General features: G+C 40.4%; 1 protein-coding gene across 3 annotated transcripts in view; it reads left to right on the top strand.

Moving 5' to 3' along the window:
• Positions 1-18,450, top strand: part of LOC139766388 (myelin regulatory factor) — a 66,323-nt gene that overhangs the window by 40,434 nt on the left and 7,439 nt on the right. For 2 of the 3 annotated variants that reach the window (XM_071694958.1, XM_071694957.1), the window contains exons 3-19: positions 315-446; positions 1,146-1,349; positions 1,986-2,065; positions 2,413-2,859; positions 8,248-8,440; positions 8,660-8,771; positions 8,949-9,109; positions 9,453-9,654; positions 11,808-12,008; positions 12,390-12,521; positions 13,268-13,360; positions 13,761-13,929; positions 14,366-14,513; positions 14,748-14,822; positions 16,027-16,264; positions 16,374-16,488; positions 17,853-17,974. In XM_071694958.1, coding sequence (XP_071551059.1) covers positions 315-446; positions 1,146-1,349; positions 1,986-2,065; positions 2,413-2,859; positions 8,248-8,440; positions 8,660-8,771; positions 8,949-9,109; positions 9,453-9,654; positions 11,808-12,008; positions 12,390-12,521; positions 13,268-13,360; positions 13,761-13,929; positions 14,366-14,513; positions 14,748-14,822; positions 16,027-16,264; positions 16,374-16,488; positions 17,853-17,974 — 2,824 coding nt within the window. The remainder of the gene's footprint in view (positions 1-314; positions 447-1,145; positions 1,350-1,985; positions 2,066-2,412; positions 2,860-8,247; positions 8,441-8,659; positions 8,772-8,948; positions 9,110-9,452; positions 9,655-11,807; positions 12,009-12,389; positions 12,522-13,267; positions 13,361-13,760; positions 13,930-14,365; positions 14,514-14,747; positions 14,823-16,026; positions 16,265-16,373; positions 16,489-17,852; positions 17,975-18,450) is intronic. The other variant, XM_071694959.1, reaches the window with a different exon arrangement.

Genomic DNA, 18,450 nt, shown 5'->3' with positions numbered 1-18,450 from the left:
AGGTGTTTGTAGGAGTAAGGATCAGACGTGTAGGGAGCGTTTGAGGTGAATATGAAATAAATGTTGATAAGGGTTAAGAAGAAAGCAACATGCTTGGGACGCATGTGATAAGCTAATGAAGAAAGTGAAGGAAGAGAGAGAGAGTGTGTATTAACCCACATGTATGTACCTGGGACAAGATTTTGCCATGAGAGAGAGAGGGAGAAAATTGTAGTTGAGTGGGGTTGTATGTAAGGGAAGGACGCGAGGACGTGTTGTCGATCTAGTGAGCCAATGTCAAGTCACTGCTGACCAGCCTGGCGCCCCTCCCACAGGTACTTTGGAGACCTGCAGGGTGGCATGGCAGACATCAAGGGCGTGGGCAACGCCACCCCGAGAGATTCTCCCTCACGACTCCACCACCATCACCACCACCATCATCACCGCCACACCAACCTACACCATCAGTAAGTCAGTCTTCACCATCGCCAGCACCTACCTGTCTTGTACTCCCGGTCCTTCTACCATGATCACGACCAACAGTGACCAGATGAACAGCTGTATCATCACTGTTGTCACCGTGGAGACGCCTCATCGCCACCTTCACCTCCTCAGTCATGGCAACGAACAATCCAACTTAATTTGACTAACAGAATATAATCACATAACAGTCCAGCCATACCACATCCTTGGCCAGCACATACCTTCATATATGAAAGCGTGGGGCACGACGGGCACATCATTATATGCATGATCCACCATGCATTGTCTTCCTTACAGTAATCACTAAATCAAGTTGGTGTTGGAGTTTTCTCTGGTGGCGGAGCTGGCATGATTTTCGAATTAACAGTTTCTCCTGATTTCGGATATAAAACTTCCTCTGGTGTTTTATTTTTTTACTGACAACTCATTTCTTAAATATTTTATGCCCAGTATCTCTAAATAGAAATCTCTTCTGAGTTCAGTGTTCGTATAGATATTAATTACTAAAGTAGAAGTCTCCTTTCGAGCCTGCTTACAAGTTCTTTACGCATATCTTACCAGTAATGTTTCTGGATTATTCTGTAGTAGAAACTTTTTTCCACATGTCTCGAAAGTAGTTTCTTCTGGAATATCTCTGTAGAAAATGTCTATGTAGAAATTTCTCCTCTTTGTCGCACCTGCAGCCACGCTCGCCCTCAGCACAGCGTGACCCATCCTGACCTCACTTCTAGTGGCACCTCCCCCACCAGCATGAGTGGCACCTTATCCACCAATAGTGACTTAGGGGGCGGGTACGCGCAGGCACCAGGGGGTGGGGTCTCCATGCCTATTGGCTACCGCAACCCGTATCACAACTATGACTCCGCCTCCGCCTACGCTGGCTATCGGTGGGTTCTGCATGTTATTTGTTCGGTGGTTGGTCAGTCAGGAATATATATATATATATATATATATATATATATATATATATATATATATATATATATATATATATATATATATATATTGCATTTAAAGTTGTAACATATTCTTGGAATATCATGGACTTGTAATCTTAACATGTAAAATTCACTTTTCATTATTCTAACCTAACAGTTTCACTTGTGATTAAACAAAAGGTAGAGTTTAAGTAAGTCAAAGTAGTTTGTCACTGTTGAATGTCATCCAGTTCCTTTAGCTTACTGTATGTATAACAGTAGTTAAGGAAGAAATACTGGAACTAGACGTATCTTTTAGGTATATGATATATAGGTGTACATTATATACTTAATTAAGGGAGTTAGTGTAGTTGTAGGAGCAGTGTAATTTAGCTTGTACCACTGTAGAGTACAGGGGTAACAAATTGTCATGGAGTGAGCCACCCCATAAGTTGGAACCACGGGCCTTCGATGGTCACAAAGCAAGACACTGTGCGCGCGCACCCAAATGGCTCCTCACTCCCTGACAGTTCGTTACAACTGTTGTTCTCGAGTAAGGAACATAATGATGGGTATGAAGTTATAACGTGAGTTGTCACCCGACAGGCATCACTTACCCGACAGCCCCCCAGACTCAGGGTCCGAGCCACCTTACTCACCGCCAGACCATCCTAACCTCTCGCCACGTAAGTACATTCTCACCTCCATGTTACCCTGCAAACATCTCAGCCAGACCCATTTCCTACAACAGACGTGGGCCTGTCTGACCACCAGTCCCAGATGGTCTGAATTGAGAATATGATTTCTTGTGCTTTATTTTTCATGTGAAATGGAGCATTGCTATGATCTCTGGTAATCGCGACTAGGCTAACGTGGATTTTTTTTTTTTGTATAATCACGTAGTACAGATGCAACTTTTCATTAAGATGTCGTTATATAAGTTTCCACATTACGTTGATTTCACGGGTAAGAAGAAGTGGTTGCTGTGTATTGTATGATGAGTAACCTGTGATTCTCCTCATCTTCTCAACAGACCAAAAAGCAGGAGGTCTGGCGGACATCTACACGAGCCCCCCGGGAGGAGGCGGTGGGAATATGTTGGCCTTCCCGTACCACATGATGCAGGCCCCTCAGTCCCTCACCCACCAGAACAACCCCACACCTACCCACAACCCCACACACAACCCCAGCCAGAACCCCGCCCACGCTCCCCTGCAGGGCAGCAACAGCCTCGGCTACCAGCAACCCATCATACTTGGAGGATCGTCTCTTTTGAGCGGATCCTCGTCAGTGCCTGCTTCAGGAGGCGTTTCCTCTGCAGCATCGTCAGTCTACGGGTCACAGGCGGTGGTCAGCCAGGGCCCGGCCTCGGGGGGCGGCGCCACGGGGGCGGGCGTGGGCGTGGCGGCCGCTAAGAAAAGAAAAATGAGTGATGCTGCTGGGCTAGCCTCCATGGTCAGCAACATCAAGCAGGAGCCAGGTGAGGACGCTCGCCCATACTCGTTATCGCATATTGTTCTCTTCAGTTATCTTTCTTTTCCTATTCTTCCTTCTTTTGACCTGATGATTTTAACGACTTTTTCCTCTTCATCTCCTTTATTTGTTATGATTTTTATACTCGGTGTTGATATCTCGGTTACGTTCATATGTATTGATATTATGACCTGTACGTCCGTTAATGGTATTGGAGTCGTACGTCGGCTCTTAGGTAAGACTTTCATATTCACAAATTAGATTACTTTTCCTTCATGTCTGTATCCGACGCGGACTTTTCCAGAACTCCTTCTGTAATCGATATAAAATTTTCCACAGTATTTCTGTATTTGTGCCGTGCAAAAGCCAAATTTGCTGGCTATATTTAGCCGATTCATCGGCGGCAATATCGGCAATGAACCACCCAACATGTGTAGTGCATGTACCATGATTTCAAGTCTCGCATCGTTCTTCTCTTAATATAGATATTCAGACTCAGGAATATTGTGTAGCTCTTTTATCTTCAGAATTTTCTTTGATCTACTAACTGCAATTTGGATCCAGTGTGTGATTACACGATATGATTAGGGCACTTAACCAACTTAGATCGTAAGTGGTTGTTAGTGGTTATGGTTCATCATACATGACATGGTTTCCTTCGTCACTCACTTGAGCGCCACTCTGTCCATCGTTGGCTACAAGATCATCCGTTTGTTCCTCGTCTTGGTAACTCACACGCTTCATGCGATTTTCTCCCCTCCCTGTAATCTTATCGCTAATTGGCTGTTTCTCTGAAATTGGTGGGATTCTCAGTTATTTTGAAATACATTGTGGGGGAGGATTTTTTTTTTGGGGGGAAGGGGTGGGAGGTGGGGCACACATGCTTTCCATTTACTTCTCACCCTAGTTAACTGGACTGACTGGACGTTTGTGTAATTGAGTGACTGGCTGCTTGTGGTGTGTCACATGCTTGTAGAAGAGACTCGTTACGTTAGAACGAACACGATACATCGCACAACAATACGGTTGTAAGTTTTCGGTGTCTTCTTGATGGTAGTTGTTACATCATGAGCATGGAAGGTCTTGGCATATGTTGACACGGTACTCGTAGTAGTGTGACTCGTATTTGTCTCTCAAGTGTGGTTTCTCATACCTGTGTGTCTGGTAGGAGTGATATTCATTTATTTGTTTATTTATGTACACCCTAGCCTGAGCCAGGTACCCATATTATTGACAAACTCTTATGGGTTGATGAACAGCTGGGTTGATTACTGTGGACCGACTGTCACAACCAGGATTCGAACCTATGAGTTTGACCCAGGCCGGCCCGTGAATACGGATAGGTATAATGGAGAGAGAACAACGCCCACGTATTCCCTGCGTGTCGTAAAAGGCGACTAAGAGGGGCGGCACTGGTTGGCTTAAATCCTCCCTTCCTGTATTACTTTACAAAAGAAAGAACAGATCAAGGAGCCGAGTGAGGACTTTTCCCTCAAATGCTCTGTCATCTGTTCTTGACGCTACCACGCTCACGCGGGAAATGGCGAGCATATATATATATATATATATATGTATATGTGTACAGAATGGAAAAAGGTGAGAACAATGGAAGTAAGGGGAGTCGGGGAGGAATGGGATGTATTTAGGGAATCAGTGATGGATTGCGCAAAAGATGCTTGTGGCATGAGAAGAGTGGGAGGTGGGCTGTTTAGAAAGGGTAGTGTGTGGTGGGATGAAGAAGTAAGAGTATTAGTGAAAGAGAAGAGAGAGGCATTTGGACGATTTTTGCAGGGAAAAAATGCAATTGAGTGGGAGAAGTATAAAAGAAAGAGACAGGAGGTCAAGAGAAAGGTGCAAGAGGTGAAAAAAAGGGCAAATGAGAGTTGGGGTGAGAGACTATCAGTAAATTTTAGGGAGAATAAAAAGATGTTCTGGAAGGAGGTAAATAGGGTGCGTAAGACAAGGGAGCAAATGGGAACTTCAGTGAAGGGCGTAAATGGGGAGGTGATAACAAGTAGCGGTGATGTGAGAAGGAGATGGAATGAGTATTTTGAAGGTTTGTTGAATGTGTCTGATGACAGAGTGGCAGATATAGGGTGTTTTGGTCGAGGTGGTGTGCAAAGTGAGAGGGTTAGGGAAAATGATTTGGTAAACAGAGAAGAGGTAGTAAAAGCTTTGCGGAAGATGAAAGCCGGCAAGGCAGCAGGTTTGGATGGTATTGCAGTGGAATTTATTAAGAAAGGGGGTGACTGTATTGTTGACTGGTTGGTAAGGTTATTTAATGTAAGTATGACTCATGGTGAGGTGCCTGAGGATTGGCGGAATGCGTGCATAGTGCCATTGTACAAAGGCAAAGGGGATAAGAGTGAGTGCTCAAATTACAGAGGTATAAGTTTGTTGAGTATTCCTGGTAAATTATATGGGAGGGTATTGATTGAGAGGGTGAAGGCATGTACAGAGCATCAGATTGGGGAAGAGCAGTGCGGTTTCAGAAGTGGTAGAGGATGTGTGGATCAGGTGTTTGCTTTGAAGAATGTATGTGAGAAATACTTAGAAAAGCAAATAGATTTGTATGTAGCATTTATGGATCTGGAGAAGGCATATGATAGAGTTGATAGAGATGCTCTGTGGAAGGTATTAAGAATATATGGTGTGGGAGGCAAGTTGTTAGAAGCAGTGAAAAGTTTTTATCGAGGATGTAAGGCATGTGTACGTGTAGGAAGAGAGGAAAGTGATTGGTTCTCAGTGAATGTAGGTTTGCGGCAGGGGTGTGTGATGTCTCCATGGTTGTTTAATTTGTTTATGGATGGGGTTGTAAAGGAGGTAAATGCAAGAGTCCTGGAAAGAGGGGCAAGTATGAAGTCTGTTGGGGATGAGAGAGCTTGGGAAGTGAGTCAGTTGTTGTTCGCTGATGATACAGCGCTGGTGGCTGATTCATGTGAGAAACTGCAGAAGCTGGTGACTGAGTTTGGTAAAGTGTGTGGAAGAAGAAAGTTGAGAGTAAATGTGAATAAGAGCAAGGTTATTAGGTACAGTAGGGGTGAGGGTCAAGTCAATTGGGAGGTGAGTTTGAATGGAGAAAAACTGGAGGAAGTGAAGTGTTTTAGATATCTGGGAGTGGATCTGTCAGCGGATGGAACCATGGAAGCGGAAGTGGATCATAGGGTGGGGGAGGGGGCGAAAATTTTGGGAGCCTTGAAAAATGTGTGGAAGTCGAGAACATTATCTCGGAAAGCAAAAATGGGTATGTTTGAGGGAATAGTGGTTCCAACAATGCTGTATGGTTGCGAGGCGTGGGCTATGGATAGAGATGTGCGCAGGAGGATGGATGTGCTGGAAATGAGATGTTTGAGGACAATGTGTGGTGTGAGGTGGTTTGATCGAGTAAGTAACGTAAGGGTAAGAGAGATGTGTGGAAATAAAAAGAGCGTGGTTGAGAGAGCAGAAGAGGGTGTTTTGAAATGGTTTGGGCACATGGAGAGAATGAGTGAGGAGAGATTGACCAAGAGGATATATGTGTCGGAGGTGGAGGGAACGAGGAGAAGAGGGAGACCAAATTGGAGGTGGAAAGATGGAGTGAAAAAGATTTTGTGTGATCGGGGCCTGAACATGCAGGAGGGTGAAAGGAGGGCAAGAAATAGAGTGAATTGGAGTCATGTGGTATACAGGGGTTGACGTGCTGTCAGTGGATTGAAGCAAGGCATGTGAAGCGTCTGGGGTAAACCATGGAAAGCTGTGTAGGTATGTATATTTGCGTGTGTGGACGTGTGTATGTACATGTGTATGGGGGGGGGGGGTTGGGCCATTTCTTTCGTCTGTTTCCTTGCGCTACCTCGCAAACGCGGGAGACAGCGACAAAGTATAAAAAAAAAAAAAAAAAAAAAAATATATATATATATATATATATATATATATATATATATATATATATATATATGTGTGTGTGTGTGTGTGTGTGTGTGTGTGTGTGTGAGGTATGATATTGATCCAAAATAGACACTTCCTGACCATCGGACCTAACCAAACTCCAGCAAACCTAACCTGGCCCAGCAGAACCACGGCTCAGTCTAAACTGACCCACCAAAGCTAATATAACTATACCCAAAATAACTCGCTCTAAAGCTGAGGTCTGCTTATTAAGGTTAGATTAGGTTGGGTTGGTGAAGAGCTGGCTAGTGTGATAATAGACCCCCCAGAGCGAGTCGCTCACTGGTAAATACTGCACCTTAATTATTATGATAATAATCATTATAATGATAATAGTAATTATTATTATTATTATTATCATTATTATTATTATTAATATTATTGTTATTGTCATCCTGGGATTGAAATTTTTTCGGTAGGATGACTGTAGACAACGGGTGCGTATAGGAGTACGAAGTGTTCTGCAATATATATATATATATATATATATATATATATATATATATATATATATATATATATATATATATACACACATTATATTGCTGTGACTTTTTATACACATAAAGCTGCTCTGCGCGCAGACAACATTCCTCTACGCATATAAAGCGCCTTATTTAATATACAAACGCTGTTTAGATAATCATAAGAACTATATATATATATATTTCTCAGCATTGCTACGGCCACCGGTAGAGGGCGTGTCACGTAAAGCAGTGTTGCGATACAAGTGTTGCTCTATGGTTGACATTACACGTAACCAGTAGATACAATAGAACAATGACGAACACAACACAAATTCGAAAGTAGTTACGGGTACTGTAATACTATGAGTTGTGACCTGGTCTCAAGAGCAGCAACAGTGTCGTGTAAGGCAGTTACTGTCAAACCCCTCAAACATGACTGTAGGGCCTCCACTGAATCCTACCAACTACTAAAAAATTAACGAAAGGCTAAGACTGTAACCTATCAGCGCCTTCAAATATCAGTGTTGGGCCAAGACTGTATCTTGTCAGTCCCTTCAAATATCTGTATAGGGCCATGGCTGTACCCCGCATCAACCCCTTCAAACATCACTGTAGGGCCACGACTGTAGCCTGTCAACCTTTTCAGACATCAACGTACTGCCACAACTATATCTTTTCATCTCACCCACTGGGACTTGAATTCATTTGTTTGTTTATACGTAAAGTGCGAAATGTGGCTTCATGACTTTTAACTTGTTAGCCATTAAATCTGTCAGTATACATACCAGTGACGTAGCTCAGGCACTGATGGCCCAAAACCCAAATAATTAGCCAAACAAGCTTCCTTCCTGGCTTCTTGACCTACAGTTCCCATTGCCCTTGTGTCCCAAGCTTCTGAATATCATCTTAATGCCCTTGTTTATTCGGACCTTCCTTATTGATCCCTTCCCTTGAGCTGTTTATTAACATCTTGTTTTACTTTCCTCTATTGGCGGCCACAGAACAAGGTGTGAGCAGCAGCAGCAACTACCAGCTGGGAGCCAACGTGGCAGTCACCACCTACTGTGAGGAGGATGACTACACCATGGACTCAACTGGAGGCCCCTTCCTAGACGGTTCCTACCAATGCATCCGCTTCCAGGGGTTTCAACAACACAACTGGAGCACCGTGTGTGATGCTTCGCTAAAGGAACTGTGAGTATTGCAGATATTCAACCTGAATAATGTTTACATAGATAAACAGATATATGTATATTGGATAATTATCTGTTGACCACACATGTTGGTGGGAAACTTACGTATTTTTTCAAATTTTGGACTCTACATTTATGATGTAATTAGGCACTTCATGTCTAGTTTTTCACATTCTGGGTGAACTTTTCAGGATGAATAAACCTTTCTCTTCCCCAACAGATCTTTACCAACTTTCCGGGTGGATGCTGATAAGGGCTTCAACTTCTCTAACCCAGATGAAGCTTTTGTCTGCCAAAAGAAGAACCACTTCCAAGTCACCGTCCATATTCAGGTCAGTCCCTTAAAACTCTTGAACAGGACAGAGAAGTCATTAAAGTGATGAAGTATTTATTTGGATATTCACACAGACTAAAGCTTTGGCAGCTGTGACAAAACCATCCAGGAATGTACAATACTAATCAAGTACAGGTACTTCAGTCTCTAAACAGCTTGTATCTGGACTTCACAGGCATCTGGTGAGCCTGTCTTCGTCAAAACCCCTGATGGCTTGCAGAAGGTCGATCGTTTTTATGTTCACTTTTTCGGCGTGAAGACTGAATCACCTTCTCAAGTTATTCGAGTGGAACAAAGTCAAAGTGACAGGAGTAAAAAGGCTTTCCATCCTGTTCCGTGAGTTTTGCTTCTTTGTGTTTCCATGAAAAGACTTGCAAAAAAAGAAAATTATATATATAATATACTGTCAAAGCAGGGGTGGCTCCTCACCTGAAACATAGGTTCTTAAGGTGACATGCCTGTGATATACCCATATCTTGTTGCTGTAGTATCTTTATGATACAAGATCAAGCATTAGAAGAGACTTTCCGGTGAAATTTTTTTGGCTTTGCTGGGCTCGTTGTGGTGTCAGGTGACCAGGCAGAGACCTTAAAACATATCATTATGCAAATAATTACTTCTGAAGTGAAATTTTCTCTCACATATGTCAATGATGGTAACTTAGCTTCCACCTTCACAGAGTGGACCTGAAGCCAGAACAGATGAGCAAGATTACAGTGGGCCGCCTACACTTCTCTGAAACCACCAGCAACAACATGCGCAAGAAAGGGAAGCCCAACCCAGACCAACGGTACTTCTACCTGGTGGTGTCACTGAAGGCACACTGTGCTGACAATGCATACCCCATAGCTGCCCATGCCTCTGAGAAGATCATTGTCAGGGTAAGTGCATATTAGATTGTTATGCTTTCCACCCATACGACACAAGGGTATATGGATACCGAGTATCTAAGGAATAGGTGTGTGTAGTGTCTTCCGTGAGTACTTCCTGTGTGAGTAGTTAGGGTGTATGATGGTTACTTTCTCTATCCTATCTGAGCATTTGATGTCTACACGTGGTTCTCTCCTTTTGAGTACTTGATGTCCACAGTTGGTGCCTTCAATCTGAGTGATAAGTATATATATATATACCGTACTGAGCATTTTCTTTATGAGTGCTTATTGTCTGCATTAGGTATTTTCTGTTTGAATACTTGGTCTCTTCAATGGGTACCCCTATTCATAGGGACTAGGTACAGTATCTGAACTGCAAGCTCAGTTTTTATGAAGAATGTATATTATGGAATTGGATAATGGTCACTCCATTATCGAGAACTGGTTATTTTAGATACTTTATCCTAGTTTTTGGACATGTCACATATAAGTACCTCTACTGGTATTGAGTAGCCCATTTGAATTATTGCACAAAATTACATGAGAGTAGAGATCCTATCATTTCTCTTCCCTTGACCTGAACAATGGTTCACACATCATATCAACAGCAAAAGGGATAGAATATGACAAACTTTAAAATCAAACCACACACAGTTCAAATGGAAGAGTAGTGCATTTGAACCTATTAAGGAAATTATATTTTGAAACATAATATTAAAGCATATTCTTATTGATTACTTCTCTTTTTGAAAATACATCCAAGTGTTGTTGGTTATTGAGTATTCAGCGATATGTGGTTTCAAAGACTTGGTTGTTGAAATACAAAGTATTGACATTAGCGAAAGTCACTGTACTCTGTTGCTGTAGCCTCAGACATTATTTATGCAGTATATTATCACAACAGTTCACCAAAAGATATAGTATGATGAGGGATGGATGATATGTTACTTTGCCCTAAGGGCATGGTTGTGTAGTTGGAGCCCAGGCCACAGCACTGAAGAACCACTGATATATCTGCCCTTGTGCCATTGTGCTGGTTTTATGTGTCCACGATCTATCAAGTCATATTAGTTACCATCCAGAACTAGGCCATTACTTGCCAGTGATGGGAAATTAAGCTAGGCTATTACTGGGAAACCTTTCACATTAAGTCAGTACACTGGACAGCAGATATATGTCCATGACAGCATCAAGGATTCCATTCATTGTTATGGAACATGCTCAGTTTTATGTCAGGCAGTTGCTAAATGCTGCAAATCAAGTATATCTATCTTTGTAATTCTCACAACATTTTACTAAGGTAAATGACCTGTTGTTTGGCTGTAATTGTGAGTAGAACACATATGCAAAACAATCTTCCTCCTTCAATGCTATTTTTATATTCCTTTGATGTACTTGTCAGCCATGAGCTATTATTGGTTGAATCTGACTGTCCATACCAAGTATCTGAACAGAAACAAGTCCCAGTTTGACCACACCTGTCAGCATCATGTTGTGTGATGTTCCATCCTGATGATATTCTTTCCTTTTATTTCATCATCAGCCCATTTTCATCCTCCACTGATTTTGCATATTACATGCTACATGCACTAACAGCAAATATGGTGGCTCGTGCACTGTTGTACTGAGTTAAGAAAGATATGAGTGGTTGCTATAGATGTGTACGTCCTTACTGTATAACAGAAGCCTAGTTGTATATTTACATCACATTCTGGTGTCATTTGGGATTTAATGCATAAAGCTGCAGTTTTCTCCCAATGTTTAAGTTATGATACCTGAGAACCACAAATTTAGAGGTTTTGTGCAGTAAAAGTCTGACATGGTCAGTATGATGTCAGTTATTATTTCCCTAGCAAACAAATTTTACCCGCATTTCACTAGTTGCTTATTGCTCATGTTGATCATAGGAAGACTTGACAAGCAGTTTGATATATGATTTTTATTTGACACTGCCAACTATTTATTCAGCTTTTTTCACCACAGTTTTGACAATGCATTGTTTGGAATGCTTTAGCTGACATTTACTGTAAATAATGCCCTAATGTTGATTATACAATTGGTACCTCAGGGTTTGGTCTTTAGATTTTTATCCCAGACATGTATTTTATTAGTTTAAATGACTTGGCCTATGTAACTGATTAAGGGTACTCAATTTTTCACAGGCATCAAATCCAGGTCAGTTTGAAAGTGATGTTGAGTACACATTCCAACGAGGCTCATACCCAGAGTCCATTTACCACATGGGTCGTGTGGGCATTAACACAGACCGCCCCGATGAGGCACTGGTCATCCATGGCAACTTGAAAATTACTGGACAGTTGCTTCAGCCATCTGACAAGCGAGCCAAGAAGAGTGTGGCTGAGGTAAGTTTTGGTGACCGTCTTACCTCTCTTATGTGACTGCATGTAATTTAAATGATTGAATGAATGGATTTGCTTTCAAGGAGGAAAGTGAATGTTACGATTTGATAAGTGGGTAAGAGAATGATTTACAGGTATGATAATGAATAAGTAGGCAAGTGAAATAGTGAATAAAGAGACTAATGAGAGTGTGGTCAACTGTGTCATTCAGTAGAGAGGTTAACAAGTTACAAGGAGGCCATTTTAGTTGACAGGAGTCAGTGCTGTAGTGATTCATTACAATAACTGCATTTGAAGAGGTGCTCAAAATAGGGATGAATAGAATCAGTGCAACACAAATGTCAAGAAGGTAGTACACATGGCATGTTTATCTTTTATTTTCAGGTGGACACAAAGGAACAGCTAAAGAATGTGCAAAACCTCCGTGTAGTGAAGTATGCGTACAGGGAAGAGTTTGCTGAACAGGCTGGTATGAAAGGTGATGATGTGTATGATACTGGTGTCATTGCTCAAGAGGTAAGTACTCTACTGGGAGTATCTAAGTTTGTAATTTTTTTAAGAAAGCATGACCAAGGATTCAGTCATGATGATATCTCAGTCTTTTGTAGTTGTCTGAATTTATAACGCATTGGAATAATACAAATGCCTTTTTTTAATGTATATTAACGTCATTACACATGACAGCTAGAGACTGAGTGTGAATGAACGCAGCCTATTTTGTCTGTTTTCCTGGTGATACCTCACTGACACAGGAAATGGTGATGCTGTTTCCTGTGGTGCTGGGAATGGATGAAGGCAAGCGAATATATATGTATATTTTTTTCTTTCTTTTTTCATACTATTCGCCATCTGCATTAGCGAGGTAGGGTTAAGAACAGAGGACTGAGCCTTTGAGGTATATCCTCACTTGTCCCCCTTCTCTGTTCCTTCTTTTGGAAAATTAAAAACGAGAGGGAAGATTTCCAGCCCCTGCTCCCTCCCCTTTTAGTTGCCCTCTACGACACGCAGGAAATACGTGGGAAGTTCTTTCTCCCCTATCCCCAGGGATGTATGGCTGTGTATGTGTATGTATACATAATGTTGATATGTATATATACGTGTATGTATATATGTTTGTATACGAGTGGATGGGTCTTTCTTTGTATGTTTCCTGGCGCTACCTCACTGATGCGGGAAACGGCATTCAGTTGTAATAGAAAAAAATAATATTATTGCTTTTACACAAATGTGAAATACTCAAAGTTTTAATACTTTCATCTCAGGTTAAAGAGGTCATACCAGACGCAGTGAAAACAACTGGTGACATCACACTTTCAAATGGAGAAAAGATTGAAAACTTTCTCCTGGTTAATAAGGTATCTTTATACTTTTTTCAGTATCACTATTGGATTATGTCCACCTTTATTAACTTCCTTGCTACATTTTACATATTGATGTATCACTTTTTCCTATTATTATATGGATAGTCAGCTTGCATACCAGTTGAGTTACATTTAGAACATTTTTTAGAAGCAAATTGTTTTACTTAAAGTGTAAAACTTCATTACTTGCTTGGGAGCAGATGGCTGTGTAGTAATGCAGGGTAATAATGTGTACTCTTAATTTGAATAGAACTGTTGGCAGTACCATTGAACTGAAATGCTTGATATGGAAAATGCATAACAAAATAATTTATTTCATTTGGTTTCAGCATTAATCAAGTTAAACTGGATATGATGCATCATGTTAGTAATATGTATTAAATGTTCTTTTCAGGAACGTATATTCATGGAGAATGTGGGGGCTGTGAAGGAGCTATGTAAAGTCACGGGTAACTTGGAGAACCGTATTGGAGAACTTGAGATCATGAATAAGAAAATATCCCAGCTACGGAGATTTGAATCTTTTAAGTCAACATCTTCATCTGTATCCACTCGTACCTCAGGTGAGGGAATTTTTAATTGGGTTTCTCCCATGGTGTCTAGTTTCCTGTTAAGGTATAACTCTTTGGTCCATGCTTTAAACTTGATGGTCCGTCACATTCTCAAATCAATAGACATGTATACTATTTCCCATTTTTTTTTTTTATTTTTCTGAAGTTTTACTCTTCCATTTTCTTTTAGAAATGGGAAATCCTCTCTATCTCTTATGTTAAGTTGTTAAGTGCTTGAAGACTATTATTGAATCTGTAGTAAATCTCTCATAACATAATGAAAAGAAATCATATAAAATTATTTCTCAAAAAAAAAAATTTATTACATTTAGCATTTTCTTGATTGTTCAGAAGCACTGAATTGTGTGTTTCATAGAAATGCATAATTCTGAAATGCTAATGTGTTGCCCAAGTAGATAAATGTGAAAAATGAAATTTATTTTCAAAGCTACATCACGAGTATCATCAGTGTATCAGCGAGGTCGTGGTTGCTCAAAACGCCACAAGCACATGAGTAGTGGACATGATGATGGAATCTGCAGTAACAAAACTCTGCAGGTCACAACTATTACCCTTGTCTGCATAATGGCTTTTTGGTAAGTTTTAATGTTTTTAAGTATTTTACATGCTTTAACTTTCATATAAATGAAGTAATTGAATCATAAGTTGCAAGTTGATACTCACCGTCCATGGACACACACATCAAGAGATGAGGCCCTGAGTCTAAAACTCCCTACCCACACAGCACAAATAGGAAATTATACATAAGTAATGACATGTTTATACTCAAAATTTCTTTGATTAATCATTACATTGTATTTATTGGGCAGTCTGATGGCCATGGCAACTATATACATCCTTGACTACCAAGACAGACGGAAGAACACAACTGGCATTACTGCAACGTAAGTCTCTTCTACTTAGTTTACTGCTAAGTATTTTTACCTCTTCATATAACATACTGTTTCTGACATTCATAGTATGTTGATGCACAGAGTCCTCATGTCCTCATCAGATGTTTCAAGTATCAGAAATGTAAGTGCAGCATTTGACATATTTGCTGAAACGTTTTGCCTCTTGTTCTGGCAAAACGTTTGGTATGGGAAAAGAGTGGTTGTTGCCTCAGTCAGTATGCACAATAAGAATTCAAATAAGTAGATGTGAAAAGACCGAAGTAAAAGCAAGTTCAACAGTGAAGCTGCAGGCCATTGGAATGTAGCTGCTTCTGAAGAATGGTGTGTTATTCAGGAATATATGGCAACCCACTAAATGGTGATGCTGTCTGATTGTCTCTTGGAAAGAATTACATCGAGGAGAGGACAGTCATATAATTCCTGTCATTAGTCTTCATCTCTTTATAGCTGAGGGCACATAGTCTGCTACCTACCATCAGTTTTCTGTTCATTTTCTTTACTGTCAGTACATAGGGGAGAAAATATACTTCCCACGTATTACCTACGTGACGTAGAAGGCGACTAACGGGAAGGGAGCGGGGGGGCTGGAAATCCTCCCCTCTCATTTTATTTTTAATTTTCCAAAAGAAGGAACAGAGAAGGAGGCCAGGTGAGGATATTCCCTCAGAGGCCCAGTCCTCTGTTCTTAACGCTACCTCGCTTATGCGGGAAATGGCGAATAGTATGAAAAAAAAAAGAAAAATGTACACTAGGAAGTGAAATCCTGAAAACTTTCATTGTCAAAAGATATGACATATGGGGCTTATGAAGGATTAAGTTCATATAAGGCCCATGGACCAACTGGTGTTTTGATTCAAAGGATGCACCCCACACAGTTTTGTCTTGCCAAAACACTTCTAGAGAATCAGACAAATCATATGTTTCTGTTTGGTATTTTAAGATTAAATACAAAAATATCATGGTATTAGATCTCATGATTTGTCAACAAAATCAAGAAGTTGAATATCTACCTCGTGTTTCCAACTTCTTGCTGAGTAGTGTGCATGTTGAGATGTATGACTAACTTGTTTTAGGTAAGATTTTGATTGCACTATCTTGCTGTTGACTGGTGAGCATAACACATTACATATAGAAGCAGATGATACCACATTTCTAAGTCATTAACTTTCTGAACTTGTCTACTCTCTTCCCAAAGGACAACCACAGCAACTACTATATTCCTATCATCCTCCATGGTCACACCAACTCTGCGGCCAGCTCCTGGAGAAAGTACTACTATGACTGCTGATGAGAGTAGCCTCACTTCTGTAATATTTTCCTTTAAACCTACCTTTGGGAGCACAACACAAAGTCCAGTGCAACCAAGACCACCTGTTATTGGAAAACCTGAAGACTGCCCACAAACTGATCCAATTGAAGATCCAGTATGCCCAGTGAGTGATTTTTCCTTTTTCCTTCGGTGGTTTGATCTTGACATTTGTAGGGAGATATGTCAATTTCACTTATCTCTTTTGACCCCAAGTTATTTCTCTTATTTTGCAGGTGTTCTGTTGCGGATCAGCTAGTAACATTTGGAGAGGGGTGATGAGCAGCGTCCATCCCAGCTCCAGTACCGCTGCCACTGATGTTACCATCACTCGTCGGCTCAGACATTTTGGTTGGTAAAAAGTCAGCTTTTGAGTAAATTTTACATAGGTCTGTGTTAAAGGAAATATGTTAGGTGTCAATAGTAAAGAATTGTAAATGATGGTGATGACAAGCAAAATCATGAAAATACAAAGTCTTCATTGCCAAGACTTATGTCATGATGTTTTTTTCCAAAGGTTTACTAGAATGGATGTTTTCTTTTGAGTTTTAAGTGCCTTAATACAAACTTGTAAAGATTCCTCTCGAATATGATAATTAGGAGTAATTTATAGAATGTCTAGAAAATTAAATATATGCAGTATTATAAGAGGCTTTTGATTTTCAGTGATCTGAGTGTCTTAGGTGTTACATGAACTGTAAGATGCTCTGATAGGCTTCCAAACTAGAAGCCTGGTATGGGAGTTTGTTTATTTGTCAAATATATAACTGGGTTACTCACTAAAGAACACTTGAATTCTTTAGATGTTGCATATCTTTTCACATTACAGTAGCTAGTTAAAGCTTTAGAGATATTACATTATTTTCTTCAACAGTTCTACCAGCCACCTGTCATGGCAGGAGGTAGAATGCTTATTCACTCAGCTGCAAGGCTGTTAGAAAGGAGTTGGGTGTTCAACTAATCAAATATCCATTTATCCTATACATTAGCAACATGGATCATCACTGGATCAGTTTCCCAGATGCTAGCAACCAGTAGTAGCTTTCTGCCAAGTTCATGGACTTCATAGATATTAATGTGTTCTGTGAAGTACGCATTGGCATGCACATTTTGCAAGTTCGCATAATCTCTGTGTTGCCAGTAAACTCGGAAATAATACTTCTGATTGCTGGTGCTTGGAAAACTGGCCCAATAAAGATCCATATTACCTTTATCTAGGACAAATGGTTATTCTGTGTGTCAAATAGTTGGTTCGTTTCCCTAGCCTGGTGGTGAACTGAATAAGTGCTTCATGTGCTTTTACAAGTGGTTGTTTAAGGCTTGCTGGTGGAGGCACTAGTATGTTCTGTGAAATTAATATTGTTCTGCCCTTATTTTAGGTCTTAGTTTTTGTCCAATAGACTGATGAACGACCCATAAATTGACAAAGGTATCATATTCATTGCATGTATAGAATTCTGGTATATTTATATTATGCTGACTGACCTCTGTAAATGTCTTTTTATTTGTATTCCCTTCATGTCATAGAGGGTGACTAAAAGGAGTAGGAGAAGGGGGGTTCCTCCCCTCCTGTTTTACTGTTCTAGAAGAAGGAACAGAGAATGGGGCCAAGTGAGGATTTTTCCTCTAAGGCGCAGTTATCTGTTCTTGACACTACCTTGCTAATGCGGGAAATATCAAGCATGTATGAAAAAATCATTTTCTTCTCTTGAAAGGTACTACAACTGTTCCCCCAACAATGTCACGGTATGGTGAGGTCATCACCAATAAGCTGTCAACTAGTGACCCTAACACTGTTAATGATTCAACTACTCAATCAGGAGTCCAGACGTTTAAGGTATGTTGCAAGACATATGTGTGGTATGGTTTATAGATGGCAATGCATGTTTGTGTATTCTGTTTGTCTTTGTCAAATATGCCCCTTCCTTGTCCCTAGAGGAGTGTTAGAGTATATTTGATAGAGGGGTCTAAAGGTTGAGTCATGATCACAGAGTGAGTGGATGCTTTAGGTGGTATTAACCCCCCCCAAATGATTTTTTTTTTTTTTTTTTTTTTTTTTTTTTTTTTTTTTTTGATGATAGATTAGATTGGTATGATTTAATGAAATCAAAATATAAATTCTTACTTATCCATTTAACTACAGTATTAGAAACAGATTTTTTACTAAAAATGAAAAGAAAAAGGGAATACAAATCGTCACTGAGAATTCTTGTCATATAAAGTTGGTCTGAAGCCCCCAGCCACTCCTTTTCTGCCACCTTTAGGTGTAAGGTAGCTCTAACCAAATGACCAAACCGATTTTCTCTGTCACTG

The sequence above is a fragment of the Panulirus ornatus genome, chromosome 57 (genome assembly GCF_036320965.1).
Source record: "Panulirus ornatus isolate Po-2019 chromosome 57, ASM3632096v1, whole genome shotgun sequence".
Lineage (NCBI taxonomy): Eukaryota > Metazoa > Arthropoda > Malacostraca > Decapoda > Palinuridae > Panulirus > Panulirus ornatus.
The sequence above is the reverse complement of the archived record's forward strand: the minus strand, read 5'-3'. Positions and strand labels throughout refer to the sequence as shown.